Source organism: Artemia sp. Qi Xiang Cuo, chromosome 7 (genome assembly GCF_049724085.1).
Source record: "Artemia sp. Qi Xiang Cuo chromosome 7, ASM4972408v1, whole genome shotgun sequence".
Classification (NCBI taxonomy): Eukaryota; Metazoa; Arthropoda; class Branchiopoda; order Anostraca; family Artemiidae; genus Artemia; species Artemia sp. Qi Xiang Cuo.
Genome location: NC_142800.1, coordinates 7,596,838 through 7,618,090, shown reverse-complemented (window position 1 = coordinate 7,618,090; position 21,253 = coordinate 7,596,838). Strand labels below are relative to the sequence as shown.

At 32.1% G+C, this 21,253-nt stretch overlaps 1 protein-coding gene across 1 annotated transcript in view; it reads right to left on the bottom strand.

Moving 5' to 3' along the window:
* The window catches only part of LOC148949904 (uncharacterized), a 37,340-nt gene extending 19,595 nt beyond the window's left edge, over positions 1 to 17,745 (bottom strand). The window contains exons 1-2 of the mRNA XM_089091988.1: positions 17,574 to 17,745; positions 452 to 640 (exon numbers count right to left, since the gene is read on the bottom strand). Coding sequence (XP_088948114.1) covers positions 452 to 640; positions 17,574 to 17,710 — 326 coding nt within the window. The 5' untranslated portion in view covers positions 17,711 to 17,745. The remainder of the gene's footprint in view (positions 1 to 451; positions 641 to 17,573) is intronic.
* Positions 17,746 to 21,253: the final 3,508 nt, after the last annotated feature.

Genomic DNA, 21,253 nt, shown 5'->3' with positions numbered 1-21,253 from the left:
GTATATAACAGAGCGGCGGCTTACGCGGCTAGGGCACATACTCCAGATGGACAAAGCCTATATACCACGAATAATAGCATTCAACAGCACACAAAGCGGTAAGAGAAAGCATGAAAAACCGACCATAAAAGCGACTTGGAATCACTGGACATCTCTTGAGAGGTCACCAAAGCAAAGCCTTCAAAAAGGGAAGTATGGAGGAGTGTTTGCAGATGCATAAGCCACGGGTGGGTTTTTGTAATTATAACAATAAATGCTTCATTATATTTTTCGTTCCGAACAGTACTTCAACTTCAAACCCTACGCACTCAACGGTCGGTATCTCGTCGGTAAATAAGACAATTATCAAATTTTCTTTTCGAACGATGCTTTAGCTTAAAATCCGAAACTGCTTATAAAACACTATGTAGTCAATTACGTATGATTGAGAAACACATCACAAAAAAATTACCTGCAGCAAACTTCTTTTGGATCAACCCAAAGGGTCATTTCAACAGGCAGTCCAAGGTCATTATAGCTTAAGCCACATTCAACAGCTGCTCTTTCAATTGTGGGGTCACGAGGATTACTTTCGTTCAGCCTTATACACCGATACCCTTGCCCTTTGGAGGGTTGCTCTGGGAACCAATGGTCCTTGAATCTATTGAAATCAAATACTTATAGGCATTACTTCAGTTCAATTGAAAAAATATTATCGGAGAAAATCAAGGCTACAATCAGGGCCGCCAATTGGGTGTAAGGGGAACTATTTCCCCTAGGTTTAAAAATATCTTTTTGTATTTATCATTGAAAAATACCCTTATTCGGTAATCTCATAAAAAAAAAAAATCGAAAAAACAATACCCCCAACCCTATATTTTGAAAAATATATTTTGCCCCTTGCTAATATAGTTTCTTGAATTGGTACCCCTGAATCAAAATAAGTAGTCGGAATAAACAGTGTTCAAAACCGGTGATTCACCACCGGATTGCATAATTTCTCTATACTTTGGTGATTAAAAAAAAGTAGCTTTTAGTTATTTTCCTCAAAACAGTTGAAGGTAACAAAAATCTCCGGCTTTATTTCAACTACTTATTACCTTAAGAATACAAATCTGTTTTATTTAAAAGTCATTCCAATCGGTAAAATTAATGTCTTTTGTTTACCGTAATGGACAATGGTAATGCTGGTAGACTATGTAAATTGTAAGACAAATTTTACTAACGTTTTGAATACTATTTTGGTTATATACCACTTCTTTTATTAACGTAGCAATTAAAGTCTGGATTATCCTAGAATGGCCTCTTTTCACTATACAATTGATTCTTAATGGCACCACTAAAAATACCCTTAAAGCATCATCCCTTTAAGAACCTGTCCCTTTCTATTTTTAAAGTAAAATGAGTTTTAAATAATAACACACTGGCTTTAAGAGTGTGATTTTTCATCATTAACACATGCCACTACCCAGAGATTTTTGAATTTCCGTCTTTTTTTGCAAATCTTTTACTAAGGATGATTTTGTACTTTTAACTTCATGCTTTTCTGGTATTTATGTTTTATACCAAAGACTTTCAAGAAGTGAAGTTGGTTTAATCACAATGAAATTTACCAAAACATGATGAAAATAAAATACTGTAGTTTATATAATAATATAATTTGAGCTATATATTTGCACATTAGGGGAGGGGGGAATGGGAGGTTATAGTAACCAAACATTTTCCCCACCTCCTAATGTGGAAATATATGGCCCAAATTATACAAGTCCAATGCATTCTGTAACCCGTCATTCGTTATTTGTGGCTATGAAACCGGTTTTCTCAAATCTTACATTCAGCAAACTTCTCGACTGTGTTTTTGGTTTAATACATAAGCACCGTTTTTTTTCCGTGAAGAAATATATAAAACAATACCATTTTAAAAAGAAAACAGAAAAAGAATCAAAGAAGGGAATGTAAACAGAAATTTAAGAGATGACAAGTCCCAAAACATAAAAACATAAATGAACAATATTTTTTTTATTTTTATCATGCACGAAGTCTATCCATGGTCAAACAGTTCGTGGTAACGAACTGTAAGTAAGGAGCGACCCGGCTCAATGGTAACCGAAACTCTAGAAAACGGGTTTTTGATACAAATAGATACATAAAAAGAATCAGAATTCAATGCTGAATTCAAATATATAACTTCCATCAAGTTTAGTCCTACCCATTAAAAGTTACGCGCCTGAAAAAATTTGACTGATTTTCGAAAAAAGGAGGAAAGACCCCCTAAAATTTATAGAACCTTAATGAAAATCACACCATCATATTCAGCGTATCAGAGAACCCTACTGTAGAGGTTTCAAGCTTCTATCTACAAAAATGTGGAATTTTGCATTTTTTGCCAGAAGAAAGATCAGGGATGCGTGTTTATTTGTTGTTGTTTTTATCCAGGGTGATTGTATCGACTCAGTGGTCGTGGAATTTCGTGGGAGGACTCATTGGAACGGAAATTAAAAGTTCTAGTGCCCTTTTTAAGTGACCAAAAAAATGGAGGGCAACTAGGCCCCCTTCCACGCACATTTTTTTTTCCCGAAGTCACCCGATCAAAGTTTTGAGATCGCCATTTTGTTCAGCTGGGTCGAAAATATGATAGCTATGTCCTTTAGGATGACTTAATCCCCCGAAGTCCGTGGGGGGAGGGCTGAAAGTTATGAACTTTACCCAATGTTAACATATAGTATTGGTTATTGGGAAATATACAGACGTTTTCAGGGGGGATTTTTTCTGGTAGTAGGGGGATGGGTGGGTCGGGGGTTATGTCGGAGGATCTTTCCATGAAGGAAGTTTTCATGGGGGAAGGGACATTTCTATGAAGGGGGCGCCGGACTTCCCAACATTATTTAAAAAAAAGATCAGAAATTAAATATAAAAAAAAAACAAGTTTTCCAACTGAAAATAAGGAGTAACATCAAAACTTAAAACGAACAGAAAATATTACATGTATAATTGGGTTCATCCCCTAGTCAATACATCGCTCTTTAAGCCAAAGATTTTTTAGTACTTTCATAACAGCTATTTATTCTAAATAACGGCCTTTGTGATTAAGGGGTCATTTTAAAAGAATTGGAACAAAATTCGAACTTTAGCTTAAAGAGCGAGGTACGTACTAGGGGACGAGCACCCTAATATACGTATTAAAAATATATGAATATAGAAGTTCGTTACGTGAGTTAATTCGAAAGTTACGTATATTTAGTACTAATAAAAACGTTCGTAAATAAAATTAAACAAGTTTCGAGAGAGCCATTTAACCAAATAAAAGTAAAATTAATATGCAAATTTTGTTTTAATTATTCATGTACGGTAAGCCAAAATCAAAACCTGCATTAATTCAAAAACGTTTAAAAATTAAATAATTTTTTTTTTAACTGAAAGTAAGGAACGACATTAAAATTTAAAACGAACAGAATTTATTTTGTATATGAAAGGGGCTGTCCCCTCCTCAACGCCTCGCTCTTTACGCTAAAGTTTGACTTTCTCGCAACTCTTATTTTTTTTAAACAATAAAAAACTTTCGCGTAAAGAGCGAAGCGTTGAGGAGGGGACAGCCCATTTCATATACGAAATAATTTCTGTTCGTTTTAAGTTTTAATGTCGTTCCTTAATTTCAGTTAAAACAAACTTTTTTTTTTATTTAATTACTAACACAGCTTGTCTGTTACCCTGTTTTGAATATGCCAGACTAGATGATCTAGTGTATATTAAATATATCATATATTTATCATATATTAACATTATATATTTATATATAAATATAACACTATGTATTAGCTGGTCGATTATACACAAACTATATTTATAATAACTTTGTTTGTTACTTTATTGCAGCAAACGCTTCAACCATAATAAGGAGTATGTATTAAAGCTCTTTTAATTACTTTATCACAAATAAGGTTTATAAAAAAATACCCCCAGTATTTCACTTAAAGCAAATCCTTTGATTACGCAATTTTTGTTTATTCTCCTAAAAAAAATTGTACTGAACTATTTATTGTGTTCGACCCACCAGAAAGAACTAACAGATCTCTGTTTTTCAATGGCATGGAGGGTCAAGGTAGAGTCTAAATCCTTATTTTTTACTTTTAGGGTTTAGACAAAAATCTATTAATAGTTTATGGTTGTTTAGGTAGTATCTCGCTTAAAGCAAATCCTATGAGCACGCAGTTTTTGTTTTTTTTTAATGCTCTCCTAAAAAAATTGTACTGAACTATTTATTGTGTTCGACCCATCAAAAAGAACTAACAGATCTCTGTTTTTCAAGGGCATGGAGGGTCAAGGTAGAGTCTAAATCCTTATTTTTTACTTTGAGGATTTAGACAAAAATCTATTTATAGTTTATGGTTGTTTATGTAGTATCTAGCTTATAGCAACCCATCTGAGAACTTAGTCTTTTTTTTATTTCAATGCTCTACAAAAAAAATTTTACTGAACTAGGTATTGTGTTCGACACACCAGAAAGAACTAACAGATCTCTGTTTTTCAATGGCATGGAGGGTCAAGGTAGAGTCTAAATCCTTATTTTTTACTTTTAGGGTTTAGACAAAAATCTATTAATAGTTTATGGTTGTTTAGGTAGTATCTCGCTTAAAGCAAATCCTATGAGTACGTAGTTTTTGTTTTATTGCAATGCTCTCCTAAAAAAATTGTACTGAACTATTTATTGTGTTCGACCCACCAGAAAGAACTAACAGATCTCTTTTTTTCAATGGCATGGAGGGTCAAGGTAGAGTCTAAATCCTTATTTTTTACTTTTAGGATTTAGACAAAAATATATTAATAGTTTATGGTTATTGAGGTAGTATCTCGATTAAAGCAAATACTATGAGAACCCAGTTTTTGTTGTATAGCAATGATAACAAAATATTAAAGTACAGAACGAGGTATTGTGGACGAAACACAAGACAGAACTAGCTTATCTCTGTTTTTCACTGGCATTGAGGGTTATTGTAGATTCTAACTCATTGTTTATTAAGGTTATGGTGTAGAAAATATACAATAAAGCTGTTCGTTTTAGGTAGTTCTTAGATAGATTATTGAACATCATCTGAGTACTCAGATTTTGTTTTATTGCAATGCTCTCCTAAAAAAATTGTACTGAACTATTTATTGTGATCGACCCACCACAAACAACTAACACATCTCAGTTTTTCAATGGCATGGAGGGTCAAGGTAGAGTCTAAATCCTTATTTTTTACTTTGAGTGTTTAGACAAAAATCTATTAATAGTTTATGGTTGTTTAGGTAGTATCTCGCTTAAAGCAAATCCTATGAGTACGCAGTTTTTGTTTTATTGAAATGCTATCCTAAAAAAATTGTACTGAACTATTTATTGTGTTCGACCCACCAGAAAGAACTAACAGATCTCTGTTTTTCAAGGGCATGGAGTGTCAAGGTAGAGTCTACATCCTTATTTTTTAATTTTAGTATTTAGAAAAAAATCTATTAATAGTTTATGGTTGTTTAGTTAGTATCTCGCTTAAAGAAAATCATCTTAGGACGCAGTCTTTGTTTTATTGCGAGGCTCTCCAAAAATATTTTTACTGAAATATTTATTGTGTTCGACACACCAGAAAGAACTAACATATCTCTGTTTTTCAAGGGCATGGAGGGTCAAGGTAGAGTCTAAATCCTTATTTTTTACTTTTAGGGTTTAGACAAAAATCTATTAATAGTTTATGGTTGTTTAGGTAGTATCTCGCTTAAAGCAAATCCTATGAGTACGCAGTTTTTGTTTTATTGCAATTCTCTCCTAAAAAAATTGTACTGAACTAGTTATAGTGTTCGACCCATCAGAAAGAACTAACATATATATGTTTTTCAATGGCATGGAGGGTCAAGGTAGAGTCTAAATCCTTATTTTTTACTTTTAGGATTTAGACAAAAATCTATTAATAGTTTATGGTTGTTTAGGTAGTATCTCGCTTAAAGCAAATCCTATGAGTACGCAGAATGTTTATTATTGCATTTCCATGCTAAAAAAATTGTACGGATCTCATTTTTGTTATCGCAAAAACAGAAAGTCATATCAGAGCTCTGTTTTTCAATGGCATGGAGGGTCCTGGTAGAGTATAAATAATAAAGTTATACTTTTAGGGAATAGAAAATATTATATTAATAGTTTATGTTTGTTTCGTTATTATATCTATTAAATTAACACATATTAGTACGCAGTTTTTGTATTATTGTAATGCTCTCCTAAAAAAATTGTACTGAACTATTTATTGTGTTCGACCCACCAGAAAGAACTAACAGATCTCTGTTTTTCAATGGCATGGAGGGTCAAGGTAGAGTCTAAATCCTTATTTTTTAATTTTAGTTTTTAGACAAACATATATGTCTATATTTTTTGTATGGATGTTGGATCTATCATTACTCTAATCAGAAGAGTACTCTTACTTGGTGTTTGTTCGTTTAACTCCTAAAAAAATTGTACTGAACTCTTTCTTTGTATTTACAAAAAAAAAATAGCACAAATAAAAAAGAATTTCTATTGCAGTTTGGGTAAATGAAGAGTCTACATCCTTATAGTTTACTGTTAGGGTTTAGACAAAAATCTATTAAGAGTTTTCGTTTGTAGATGTAGTATCTCGTTTAAATAAAATCCTATGAGTACGAAGTCTTTGTTTTATTGCAATTCTCTCCTAAAAAATTTTTACTGAACTATTTATTGTGTTCGAACCACCAAAAAGAACTAACAGATCTCTGTTTTTCAATGGCATGGAGGGTTAAGGTAGAGTCTAAATCCTTATTTTTTACTTTGAGTATTTAGACAAAAATCTATTAATAGTTTATTGTTGTTTTTGTAGTATCTAGCTTAAAGCAAATCCTATGAGTACGAAGTCTTTTTTTTATTGAAATGCTCTCCTAAAAAATTTTTAATGAACTATATATGGTGTTCGACCAACCAAAAAGAACTAACATATCTCTGTTTTTCAATGGCATGGAGTGTTAAGTTAGAGTCTAAATCCTTATTTTTTACTTTTAGGGTTTAGACAAAAATCTATTAATAGTTTATGGTTGTTTAGGTAGTATCTCGCTTAAAGCAAATCCTATGAGTACGCAGTTTTTGTTTTATTGTAATGCTCTCCTAAAAAAATTGTACTGAACTATTTATTGTGTTCGACCCATCAAAAAGAACTAACAGATCTCTGTTTTTCAATGGCATGTAGGGTTAAGGTAGAGTCTAAATCCTTATTTTTTACTGTGAGTATTTAGAAAAAAATCTATTAATAGTTTCTGGTTGTTTAGGTAGTATCTAGCTTAAAGCAAATACTATGAGTACGCAGTTTTTGTTTTATTTCGATGATATCATAAAAATTTTTTACTGAAATATTTATTGTTTTCTACCCACCAAAAAGAACTAAGATATCTCTGTTTTTCAATGGCATGGAGGGTCAAGGTAGAGTCTAAATCCTTATTTTTTACTTTGAGGGTTTAGACAAAAATCTATTAATAGTTTATGGTTGTTTAGGTAGTATCTCGCTTAAAGCAAATCCTATGAGCACGCAGTTTTTGTTTTATTGTAATGCTCTCCTAAAAAATTTGTACTGAAATATTTATTGTGTTCGACCCACCAAAAAGAACTAACAGATCTCTGTTTTTCAAGGGCATGGAGGGTCAAGGTAGAGTCTAAATCCTTATTTTTTACTTTGAGTGTTTAGACAAAAATATATTAATAGTTTAAGGTTGTTTATTTAGTATCTCGAATATATCAATTCAAATTAGTACTCAGTTTTTTTTTTATTGCAATGCTCTCATAAAAAAATTTAACTGAACTATTTATTGTGTTCGACCCACCAGAAAGAACTATCAGATCTCTGTTTTTCACTGGCATGGAGTGTCAAGGTAGAGTCTAAATCCTTATTTTTTACTTTTAGAGTTTAGACAAAAATCTATTAATAGTTTACGGTTGTTTAGGTAGTATCTCGCTTAAATCAAATCATATGAGTACGCAGTTTTTGTTTTATTGCAATGCTCTCCTAAAAAAATTGTACTGAACTATTTATTGTGTTCGACCCACCAGAAAGAACTAACAGATCTCTGTTTTTCAATGGCATGGAGGGTCAAGGTAGAGTCTAAATCCTTATTTTTTACTTTTAGGGTTTAGACAAAAATCTATTAATAGTTTATGGTTGTTTAGGTAGTATCTCTATTAAAGCACATCCTATGAGAACTCAGTTTTTGTTTTATTTAAATGATATCCTAAAAAAATTGTACTGAACTATGTATTGTGTTCGAAACACCAAAAAGAACTAACATATCTCTGTTTTTCCATGGCATGGTGGGTCACGGTAGAGTCTAAATCCTTATTTTTTACTTTTAGTGTTTAGACAAAAATATATTAATAGTTTATGGTTATTTAGGTAGTATCTCGCTTAAAGCAAATCCTTAGAGTAATCATACTTTGTTTTATTTCAATGCTATACTATAAACATTTTACTGAACTATTTATTGTGTTTGACCCAACAAAAAGAACTAACATATCTATGTTTTTCAATGGCATGGAGTGTCAAGGTAGAGTCTAAATCCTTATTTTTTACTTTTAGGGTTTAGACAAAAATCTATTAATAGTTTATGGTTATTTAGGTAGTATCTCGCTTAAAGCAAATCCTATGAGTACGCAGTTTTTGTTTTATTGCAATGCTCTCCTAAAAAAATTGTACTGAACTATTTATTGTGTTCGACCCACCAGAAAGAACTAACAGATCTCTGTTTTTCAGTGGCATGGAGGGTCAAGGTAGTGTCTAAATCCTTATTTTTTACTTTTAGTGTTTAGACAAAAATCTATTAATAGTTTATGGTTGTTTATGTAGTATCTCGCTTAAAGCAAATACTATGAGTACGCAGTCTTTGTTTTATTGCAATGCTCTCCTAAAAAAATTGTACTGAACTATTTATTGTGTTCGACCCACCAGAAAGAACTAACAGATCTCTGTTTTTCAATGGCATGGAGGGTCAAGGTAGAGTCTAAATCCTTATTTTTTACTATTAGGGTATAGACAAAAATCTATTAATAGTTTAATGTTGTTTAGTTATTATATCGATTAAATCAAATCCTATTAGTACTCAGTTTTTGTTTTATTGAAATGCTCTCCTAAAAAAAATTTTTACTGAACTATTTATTGTGTTCGACCCACCAGAAAGAACTAACAGATCTCTGTTTTTCAGTGGCATGGAGGGTCAAGGTAGAGTCTAAATCCTTATTTTTTACTTTTAGTGTTTAGAAAAAAATCTATTAATAGTTTATGGTTGTTTATGTAGTATCTCGCTTAAAGCAAATCCTATGAGTACGCAGTCTTTGTTTTATTGCAAGTCTCTCCTAAAAATTTTTTACGGAAATATTTATTGTTATAGAACCACCAAAAAGAACTAACAGATATCTGTTTATCAAGTGCATGGAGGGTCAAGGTAGAGTCTAAATCCTTATTTTTTACTTTTAGAGTTTAGACAAAAATCTATTAATAGTTTATGGTTGTTTAGGTAGTATCTAGCTTAAAGTAAATCCTATGAGTACGCAGTTTTTTTTTTATTGCAATGCTCTCCTAAAAAAAATTGTACTTAAATATTTATTGTGTTCTACCCACCAGAAAGAACTAACAGATCTCTGTTTTTCAATGGCATGGAGGGTCTAGGTAGAGTCTAAATCCTTGTTTTTTACTTTTAGTGTTTAGACAAAAATCTATTAATAGTTTATGGTTGTTTAGGTTGTATCTAGCTTAAAGCAAATCCTATGAGTAGGCTGTCTTTGTTTTATTGATTTTCTCTCCTAAAAAAATTGTACTGAACTAATTTTTGTGTTCGAACCACCAGAAAGAACTAACAGATCTCTGTTTTTCAAGGGCAGGGAGGGTCAAGGTAGAGTAAAACTCATTATGTTGTAAGGTTATTGTTTTGACAAAAATATATTAATAGTTTATGGTTGTTTATGTAGTATCTAGTTTACAGCAAATCCTATGAGAACGCAGTCTTTGTTTTTTTGCAATGAACTCCTAAAAAATTTTGAATTATATATATCATGTGATCGACCAACAAGACACAACTAACAGATCTCTGTTTTTAAAGGGAATTGAGGTTAAAGGTAGATTCTAAATCCTTATTTTTTACTTTTAGAGTGTAGAAAAAAATCTATTAATAGTTTATGGTTGTTTATGTAGTATCTCGCTTAAAGCAAACCCTATGTTTACGCATTGTTTTTTTTATTGAATTTCTCTCCTACTAATATTGTACTGAACTATTTATTTTGTTCGACACACAAGAAAGAACTAACAGATCTCTGTTTTTCAATGGCATGGAGGGTCAAGGTAGAGTCTTAATCCTTATTTTTTACTTTGAGAATTTAGACAAAAATCTATTAATAGTTTATGGTTGTTTAGGTAGTAGCTTGCTTAAAGCAAATCCTATGAGTACGCAGTTTTTGTTTTATTGCAATGCTCTCCAAAAAAAAATTTTACTGAAATATTTATTGTGTTCGACATACCATAAATAACTAGCATATATCTTTATTTCTGGGGCCTGGAGTGTCTATTTATATTATTAATAAAGTTTTTTTTCTTATTGGTTTTACAAATAATTATATTAATAGTTGACTGTTAATTCTGTCCTATATCGTAAATTTCTCACAATCTGAGTACTAAGACTTTTTATTATTTCTTATATATCCTAAAAAAATTGTACTGAACTATATATTGTGATAGACACACCAGAAAGAACTAACAGATCTCTGTTTTTCAGTGGCATGGAGGGTCAAGGTAGAGTCTAAATCCTTATTTTTTACTTTTAGAGTTTAGACAAAAATCTATTAATAGTTTATGGTTGTTTAGGTAGTCTCTAGTTTAAATCAAATCCTCTGAGTACGCAGTCTTTGTTTTATTGAGTTTATCTACTAAAAAATTATTAATGAAATATTTAGTGTTATCGAACCAACAGAAATAACTAACAGATCTCTGTTTTTCACTGGCTTGGAGGGTCAATGTAGAGTCTAAATCCTTATTTTTTACTTTTAGAGTTTAGACAAAAATCTATTAATAGTTTATGGTTGTTTAGGTAGTATCTCGCTTAAAGCAAATCCTATGAGTACGCAGTTTTTGTTTTATTGTAATGCTCTCCTAAAAAAAATTTTTACTGAACTATTTATTGTGTTCGACCCACCAGAAAGAACTAACAGATCTCTGTTTTTCAGGGGCATGGAGGGTCAAGGTAGAGTCTAAATCCTTATTTTTTACTTTTAGAGTTTAGACAAAAATCTATTTATATTTTACGGTTGTTTATTTAGTATCTCTCTTAAATCACTTACTATGAGTACTCAGTCTTTTTTTTATTGCGATGCTCTCCTAAAAAATTTTTACTGAACTTTTTATTGTGTTCGAAACACCAAAAATAACTTACATATCTAAGTTTATCAAGGGAATGGAGGGTCTAGGTAGAGTCTACATAATTATTTTTTACTTTGAGTGGTTAGACCAAAAACTATTAATAGTTTTTTTTTGTTTATGTAGTTTCTCTCATAAATCAAATCCTATGAGTACGTAGTCTTTGTTTTATTGCAATGCTCTCCTAAAAAAATTGTACTGAACTATTTATTGTGTTCGACCCACCAGAAAGAACTAACAGATCTCTGTTTTTCAATGGCATGGAGGGTCAAGGTAGAGTCTAAATACTTATTTTTTACTTTTAGGGTTTAGACAAAAATCTATTAATAGTTTATGGTTATTTAGGTAGTATCTAGCTTAAAGCAAATCCTATGAGTACGCAGTTTTTGTTTTATTGCAATGTTCTCCTAAAAAAAATTTTTACTGAACTATTTATTGTGTTCGACCCACCAGAAAGAACTAACAGATCTCTGTTTTTCAATGGCATGGAGGGTCAAGGTAGAGTCTAAATCCTTATTTTTTACTTTTAGAGTTTAGACAAAAATCTATTAATAGTTTACGGTTGTTTAGGTAGTATCTCTCTTAAAGCAATTACTATGAGTACGAAGTTTTTTTTTTATTGAAATGCTATCCTAAAAAATTTTTACTGAACTTTTTATTGTGTTCGAACCAACAGAAAGAACTAACATATCTCTGTTTTTCAATGGCATGTAGGGTCAAGGTAGAGTCTAAATACTTATTTTTTACTTTTAGGGTTTAGACAAAAATCTATTAATAGTTTATGGTTGTTTAGGTAGTATCTCGCTTAAATCAAATCCTATGAGTACGCAGTTTTTGTTTTATTGTAATTCTCTCCTAAAAAAAATTTTTACTGAACTATTTATTGTGTTCGACCCACCAGAAAGAACTAACAGATCTCTGTTTTTCAATGGCATGGAGGGTCAAGGTAGAGTCTAAATCCTTATTTTTTACTTTTAGGGTTTAGACAAAAATCTATTAATAGTTTATGGTTGTTTAGGTAGTATCTCGCTTAAAGCAAATCCTATGAGTACGCAGTTTTTGTTTTATTGTAATGCTCTACTAAAAAAAATTGTAATGAACTATTTATTGTGTTCGACCCACCAGAAAGAACTAACAGATCACTGATTTTCACTGGCATGGATTTTCTATGTATATTATATATCCTTGTTTTTTAATTTTAGTCTTTAGACAAATATCTATTCATAGTTTATTGATGTTTAGGTAGTATCTAGCTTAAAGAACCTCAAATGAGAACGCAGTCTTTTTGTGATTGTAATGCTCTCCAAAAAAAAATTTTACTGAACTATTTATTGTGTTCGACCCACCAGAAAGAACTAACATATCTCTGTTTTTCAGTGGCATGGAGGGTCAAGGTAGAGTCTAAATCCTTATTTTTTAATTTTAGTGTTTAGACAAAAATCTATTTATAGTTTACTGTTGTTTATGTAGTATCTCGCGTAAAGCAAACCCTCTGAGTACGAAGTCTTTGTTTTATTGGAATGCTCTCCAATTTATTGTGTTCGAACCACCAAAAAGAACTAACAGATCTCTGTTTTTCAATGGCATGGAGGGTTAAGGTAGATTCTAAATCCTTATTTTTTACTTTGAGTGTTTAGACAAAAATCTATTAATAGTTTATGGTTGTTTAGGTAGTATCTTGATGAAAGCATATACTATGAGTACGCAGTTTTTGTTTTATTGCAATGCTATACTAAAAAAATTTTACTTACATTTTGTGTTTGATATACACACCAAAAAGAACTAGAATATATATGTTTTTCAATGTCTGGGAGGGTCCGGGTAGAGTCTAAATCCTTATTTTTTAATTTTAGTGTTTAGAAAAAATTCTATTAATAGTTTCTGGTTGTTGAGGTAGTATCTCGCTTTAAGCACATCCTATGAGTACGCAGTTTTTGTTTTATTGCAATGCTCTCCTAAAAAAAATTGTACTGAACTATTTATTGTGTTCGACCCACCAGAAAGAACTAACAGATCTCTGTTTTTCAATGGCATGGAGGGTCAAGGTAGAGTCTAAATCCTTATTTTTTACTTTTAGGGTTTAGACAAAAATCTATTAATAGTTTATGGTTGTTTAGGTAGTATCTCGCTTAAAGCAAATCCTATGAGTACGCAGTTTTTGTTTTATTGTAATGATCTCCTAAAAAAAATTTTTACTGAACTATTTATTGTGTTCGACCCACCAGAAAGAACTAACAGATCTCTGTTTTTCATTGGCATGGAGGGTCAAGGTAGAGTCTAAATCCTTATTTTTTACTTTTAGTGTTTAGACAAAAATCTATTTATAGTTTATGGTTGTTTAGGTAGTATCTCGCTTAAAGCAAATCCTATGAGTACGCAGTTTTTGTTTTATTGTAATGCTCTCCTAAAAAAAATTTTTACTGAACTATTTATTGTGTTCGACCCACCAGAAAGAACTAACAGATCTCTGTTTTTCAATGGCATGGAGGGTCCAGGTAGAGTCTAAATCCTTATTTTTTACTTTTAGAGTTTAGACAAAAATCTATTAATAGTTTATGGTTGTTTAGGTAGTATCTCGCTTAAAGCAAATCCTATGAGTACGCAGTTTTTGTTTTATTGTAATGATCTCCTAAAAAAAATTTTACTGAACTAGTTATTGTGTTCGACACACCATAAAGAACTAACAGATCTCTGTTTTTCAATGGCATGGAGGGTCAAGGTAGAGTCTAAATCCTTTTTTTTTACTTTTAGAGTTTAGACAAAAATCTATTAATAGTTTATGGTTATTTAGGTAGTATCTCGCTTAAAGCAAATCCTATGAGTACGCAGTTTTTGTTTTATTGTAATGCTCTCCTAAAAAAATTGTACTGAACTATTTATTGTGTTCTACCCACCAAAAAGAACTAACAGATCTCTGTTTTTCAATGGCATGGAGGGTCAAGGTATAGTCTAAATCCATATTTTTTAATTTTAGAGTTTAGACAAAAATCTATTAATAGTTTATGGTTGTTTATGTAGTATCGCGCTTAAAGCAAATACTATGAGTACGCAGTTTTTGTTTTATTGCAATGCTCTCCTAAAAAAATTGTACTGAACTATTTATTGTGTTCGACACACCAGAAAGAACTAACAGATCTCTGTTTTTCAATGGCATGGAGGTTCAAGGTAGAGTCTAAATCCTTATTTTTTACATTTATGGTTTAGACAAAAATATAATAATAGATTTCGGTTTTGGATTTAGTATCATTCATAACTCACACAATCTGAGTACTAAGTCTTTGTTTTATTGTATTGCTCTCCTAAAAAAATTGTACTGAACAATTTATTGTGTTCGACATACAAGAAAGAACTAACAGATCTCTGTTTTTCAATGGCATGGAGGGTCAAGGTAGAGTATAAATCCTTATTTATTAATGTTAGAGTTTAGACAAAAATCTATTAATATTTTAGTGTTTTTTAGGTAGTATCTCGCTTAAAGCAAATCCTATGAGTACGCAGTTTTTGTTTTATTGTAATGCTCTCCTAAAAAAAATTTTTACTGAACTATTTATTGTGTTCGACCCACCAGAAAGAACTAACAGATCTCTGTTTTTCAATGGCATGGAGGGTCAAGGTAGAGTCTAAATCCTTTTTTTTTACTTTTAGAGTTTAGACAAAAATATATTAAGATTTTATGGTTATTGATTTAGTATCTCTCTTACATTAATCAAGCTGTCGAATCATACTTTTAAGGTGTTTATGTAAATCCTAAAAAAATTGTACTGAACAATGTATTTTTATCTAAACTCAAAAAATCACAAGACTATCTATCATTATAAAGTGAATGGTGTGACTAGGTCGACTCTATTTACTTGTATTTAACTGTTATGGTTTCGAAAATAAACTATAGATAGGTTATGGTTGTTTAGTTAGTATCTCGCTTAATGCTAATCCTATGAGTACGCAGTTTTTGTTTTATTGTAATGCTCTCCTAAAAAAAATTGTACTGAACTATTTATTGTGTTCGACCCACCAGAAAGAACTAACAGATCTCTGTTTTTCAATGGCATGGAGGGTCAAGGTAGAGTCTAAATCCTTATTTTTTACTTTTAGGGTTTAGACAAAAATCTATTAAAATTTTATGGTTGTTTATGTAGTATCTCGCTTAAAGCACATCATATGAGTACGTAGTTTTTGTTTTATTGTAATGCTCTCCTAAAAAAATTGTACTGAACTATTTATTGTGTTCGACCCACCAGAAAGAACTAACAGATCTCTGTTTTTCAATGGCATGGAGGGTCAAGGTAGAGTCTAAATCCTTCAAAAAATCCTATCAAAATATCTATTGATAGTTTATGGTCGTGTAGGCTTTCTCCAAACTGTTGATGGGTTCTGCCAATATAAGATTTACCACGAAAATAGGAGTCACGTCAATATCAACAATAAGGTTTGTTTCGATGTTTACAAAATTATGGAAAAATTATATCTCCGTCTAAGGATAGTCTAAGGATATAAGGTCGTATTGTGAAACTATTCTTCTCCTTCATGAGAGTGAATGAAGAGTGAGGGACGAGTTTACTATTTTATTTTCCTTATTGTCTTTCTTCTTTAAACTGGTCCACAAGTTCAATGGGACGTCTACTACAGAAAAAACATCTTCTCTATAATTTGGCTAAGAGCCTATATTACAGTCAGAATAAATTCTTAAAATTATATCAATTTATTTTTCCTTTTGTTTCTTCGTTTCTTTTCTTCTTTGTTTTTCTTCAATTATATATAGCCAGTGTTGTCTCAAAAGGTATTTATTCATATCCCAACTACTGCTATCACTACTCATATTACTAATAATACTAGCACAGAGAAACAGAGGGTTTAATTGTGAAAAATATTGTAACTCGATATTTTTTCGTCCTTTTTATTCACTTAAAATTATATACATTGGAAAATTTACTTTTACTGATTATTTTTATTTTATGCAGTAACAACAGGTATAACAATGGGGGAAAAAAGGCGGTGTTGGCTTGCTTTTCTGACATGCGCTCAAGAAATACTGTGATTGGCTTACGAGGTCTGACTGGCTTACGTCACAAAAATAACCAATGTAACCAAAGCACGCTTATTAGCACGGAAGTATAAGACAGTAATCTCCCTTTTTCTCTCTGGTACGACAAATACAACTATCCCTTCAAGACCTACCATTATCTTTTAATTCACGTCACGAATCATTTAGAAAACATTAATTATAATTATTTTGAATTAATGAATTGATCAAACAATCCATTTCAAAAAACTTTATTAACCATATTTTCATATCATTGACCAATTTAAAAACTAATTAATTTTAACCAATTACCAAATGATCCAACAGCTATTTTCCTGGTCTTATCATGTGACATCTTGCTGAAATCAAAATAGTACTAGGTGTGATAACCCTTAAATGGGAGTCTTGGAGCCAAAAACTCTTCTTTCTTAAACCTTGTAGATATTTCTACTACTAACAACTCACTACAACACCAAGCCGCCTGAGGCCAACACAGCTACGTATGCACCTCCTCCATCCCAATCTATTTAAAGCCTTTCTCTTTAAACCCTCCCAAAAACTTCTAATTCCCCTTAAATCTGTCCTTGCGACTCCCTCCCCCCAATTCAAAGACAGCCTGCTTTTCGTCTGACTTAGGATTGTTGCTCAAAAAGGACAATCGTTGGCAATCTGTCATTTTTCCTCTACAGATGAAAGAACAATCATATCCTTAATATGAAATCCGAGTTATACAAAAAACACGAAACTTCTGTTGCATAAACCTTTTCATTTTAAATATCTCAAATTAATCGATTTTGATTAATTAAGAATTTAATTGATTAATTAATTTCTACATGCAGGTAGAGGATTTAAAACTTTTCTTGTTAAAGGTCTTCAAATAAACATTTTTCTTGATACAAATCTATTTGGGATTATTTAGCTGAGAAATTATTATAATTATTCAGTTGCTCCTGAGCGTCAGTTAAAAAGACTCCTCCCCAACCCAAATTGGGAAATTTGAAAAAAAGAGAAATTTGGCATAAAAATACACTATGGAGCATACTAACACATACAAAATGTATATAAGTGTATTATAATCCAACTTTAGGGGGAATACTATGTCTCCTCCATGGTGTATAAGCATAAATATATGCAGTGTGGTAATTATCAGGGATGCTTACCTGTGTTTTAATAATTCACTAAGCCTTTCACCAAACTTCTCAATTACTGATTGAGCGATGCGCCCTCTTTTTTCTATGATACGAGTGAGGAATAATACGGCAGCTGATACTTCCTCCTGCATATTTGTTTGTGCCATAACCTCCTATTTTTTGGAACAGTCGATCAGATCTTGCCTAAAAAATCCATTAGAATAAAAACCTACTTTCCACTCTTTATATAATAAATATAATAAAAACCCTATTTTCCACGGGGGAGGAATATTTTCAGGAGGGGTATTTTCTACGGAGGGGGTATTTTCTGAGGGGGGGGGCCGTATTTTCCGGTTTCATTCTGTAGTCATCCATATATATATATATATATATATATATATATATATATATATATATATATATATATATATATATATATATATATATATATATATATATATATATATATATATATATATATTCTACCGTTGTCTAAAGTCTCCTACAAGGAACCAACAGCTCCCGATCGACGCTTAGGCGATCTCTCATCTAGTCTTTATCAAATAAAAAAGAACAAGTTTTTTTTAACTGAAAGTAAGGAGCGACATTAAAACTTAAAACGAACAGAAATTATTCCGTATATGGGAGGGGCTTCTCAATTACTGATTGAGCGATGCGCCCTCTTTTTTCTATGATACGAGTGAGGAATAATACGGCAGCTGATACTTCCTCCTGCATATCTGTTTGTGCCATAACCTCCTATTTTTTGGAACAGTCGATCAGATCTTGCCTAAAAAATCCATTAGAATAAAAACCTACTTTCCAGACACATGATCTCTAATATTTTAAAGAAACCATTTGAGCTAAGTGAGTGAAATTTTCAGGAATCATCTGCAATATCAATTCCCGAAAATTATTGAAAGTTTCATTCACACAGTTAATCTGCTTGCCTTGACTTTTTTTTCAACGTGATTTTTTTTTCAGGTTAGCACAGTTGTAAAATGACATACTGCCAAATTTCAAGCCATTCTCTAAATAAGTTTGCTGTACACAGTTGTTTGAATAGGTTGAAGTTTGTGTGTTTTTGGACATAGAAAATTTTAGTATGCCACAATATGTCACAATAAAATATGTCACAATATGCCACAATAAAATTCTTCATAAAAGAAGGCTTAACACCAATTTAAATTCATTCTAGGATTGTAAATATGTATGGTGACTTTTCTTGAAACAAAGATTTCCCATCCATTTCTGTAAATAAACGAATGTCTGAGTTTAAGAGAATCTGAGTTCATAGTCGCAAGAGCATCCAGTATGATCTGCATGAAGGCTATCCAAACAGTACAACAACAATAGAAATCATTGAAAAACTGCATGACATTGTTTTGGAAAACTGACATACATTGGCTTGTGAAACAGCTAATGTTGTAGGAATATCATATAACATGCTGGCTACATACTTAATAACTACAAACTAGATAAATATTCATTATGTTAACCAATAAAAAACATTGGCAAACGAAAACAATTTTAACCAATTACCACATAATTCAACAGATATTTCCCTAGTCTTATCATGTGACATCTTGCTGAAATCAAAATAGTACCAGGTTTGATAATCCTATAACTGGCAACCCTTAAATGGGAGTCTTGGGGCCAAACCCTCTTCTTCCTTAAATCTTGTATATATTACTACTACTGACAACTCACTGCAGCACCAAGCAGCTGGAGGCCAAAACAGCTACATGTGCTCCTCCTCCATCCCAATCTATTTAAAGCCTCCCTCTTTACACCCTCCCAAAAAGTTCCAATCTCCTTAAATCTTTCCTTACAACCTCCCCCCCCCCAAGAATTACTCAGGAAAAAGTATTGTGCTCATTGTGGACCGAAAACACACTTGGTTGATGCTTTCCAAACAGTGCTTAATGCGTTTATAAAAAGTAATTTTTTTTTTTTTTTTTTTTTTTTTTTTTTTTTTTTTTTGCATTGACATGCTACAAAGGATGAAACATGGATTCACTTACATTCCATAATCAAAAAAACAGTCCATGCAGGGGATATAAGCCATTTCTTCAGCTCCAAAGAAGGCCATGACATTTTTATTTTTTGGATGTCAAAGGAATTTTATTAGTTGGTTACCTTGAAAAGGGTAAAACAACAATGGGGGAGTACTATTCTTACATCTTTTTTACAGAATCGAATACAAAAATCCATAAAAGCAGAGATGCCTCGCAGAATAAAAAATAATATTTCATCAAGACAATGCACCTGCCCACATAAGTGCCTTGGCACGGGGAACACGGAGAGATTTGCACCTTGAAGTGCAGGAACATCCATTGCATTACCCAGATTTAGCTTCTGGACTTGCATCTCTTACCAAAACTCCAAAGTTTCGTGGCTGGTCAGTGCTTTTGTCAAATCAAAAAGGAACTGTTGCCGTAGACAGGTATTTCAAAGCATTCCTGAAAACCAATACAGCGATGGGACAATGGCCCTGGAACGCTGCTTAAAAAATTTATCAATTTTAAAGCTGACTATGTTTACAAATAAAAAGTTTCGAGAACATAAAATCGCATTTTCCTCACCAGACCTATAACTCATCAGACCAAAATCATATTCACCAATTGTCTTTTAAATCATTTGGATTGAAATCAGGTAAAGAAAATGCACATTAATAACCTCTTCCACTTTTGAGACACTGTACAAAATACTTTTTACCCCATCCCAACTGCCCTTATTTGAGCACTCAGTCTTAAAGCATTGGAGACAAACAGCCAAACTTTGGTGCCTCCCTCATATACTGAACAATTTTCATCCAGTCAGGTACTAGTTACACTATACTGCATAGGCTAAGGGGTCGAGGGGCACCCACTCCCCTTATATATGGAAAGCTGAAAGTCATGTTAACAACAGCAGTTTTTTCAGAAAAGTGAGTCAAAAGGTTGAGTAAATTATGTTAGATGTTTCCAGAAGCAATGCCTCAACATAGCCTTAGATGCATATTTAAATGACTACACAATTATACAGTCGACTCCCGATTATCCGCAGAATTGGGTGGCGTGAGTGCCGCGAATAATCGAATTTCACGGATAATCCACATATTAGAAAAAAAGGTTGTAGGGACATAGAAAAAACGAAATTTCCCTTATTAAAACGTGTATTTAAAACAACATAACGGGAACAAGTAACAAATGGAATGCCATGATAGTAATCAATCGAAAAAAGATGAACAAATCATAGTATATTTACACTTTTAAAGTATGAAAATTACACTTTCTAAAAATAGTCACTCACTTCCGTTTGTTTTTCTTGTCATACAACTTTTTTTTTTCATTTTTGACTGAATTTTTCGCATAACGAGTTTATACGCCAATAGCACGTCACTATTTTGTTCTAAATAATCAAGGAGACAGGTGGCATATTTCAGTGCCTTGTCATGAGTTACCCAATTTTCTGTAGTCGGTTCGTCATCTTCCTCTCCTAGTGTCTCATCGTTTGCTTCTGTACCTCTTGCTCTGTTTACAATATGTTCATCGGTGAGGTGTTCGAGGCCAGGGTCATTGGCGTTGCAGTTTACCCAATCGACAATATTTCTTTTGTCTATGTTTTGCCCTCCAGGAAAATTTCTCGCCATTCTTCTTCTTCTATTTCACAGCAGGCGGCTATTCAGTTGATGCTATTTAGCCCTTTTCCTTTTGCTTCACTCTGTG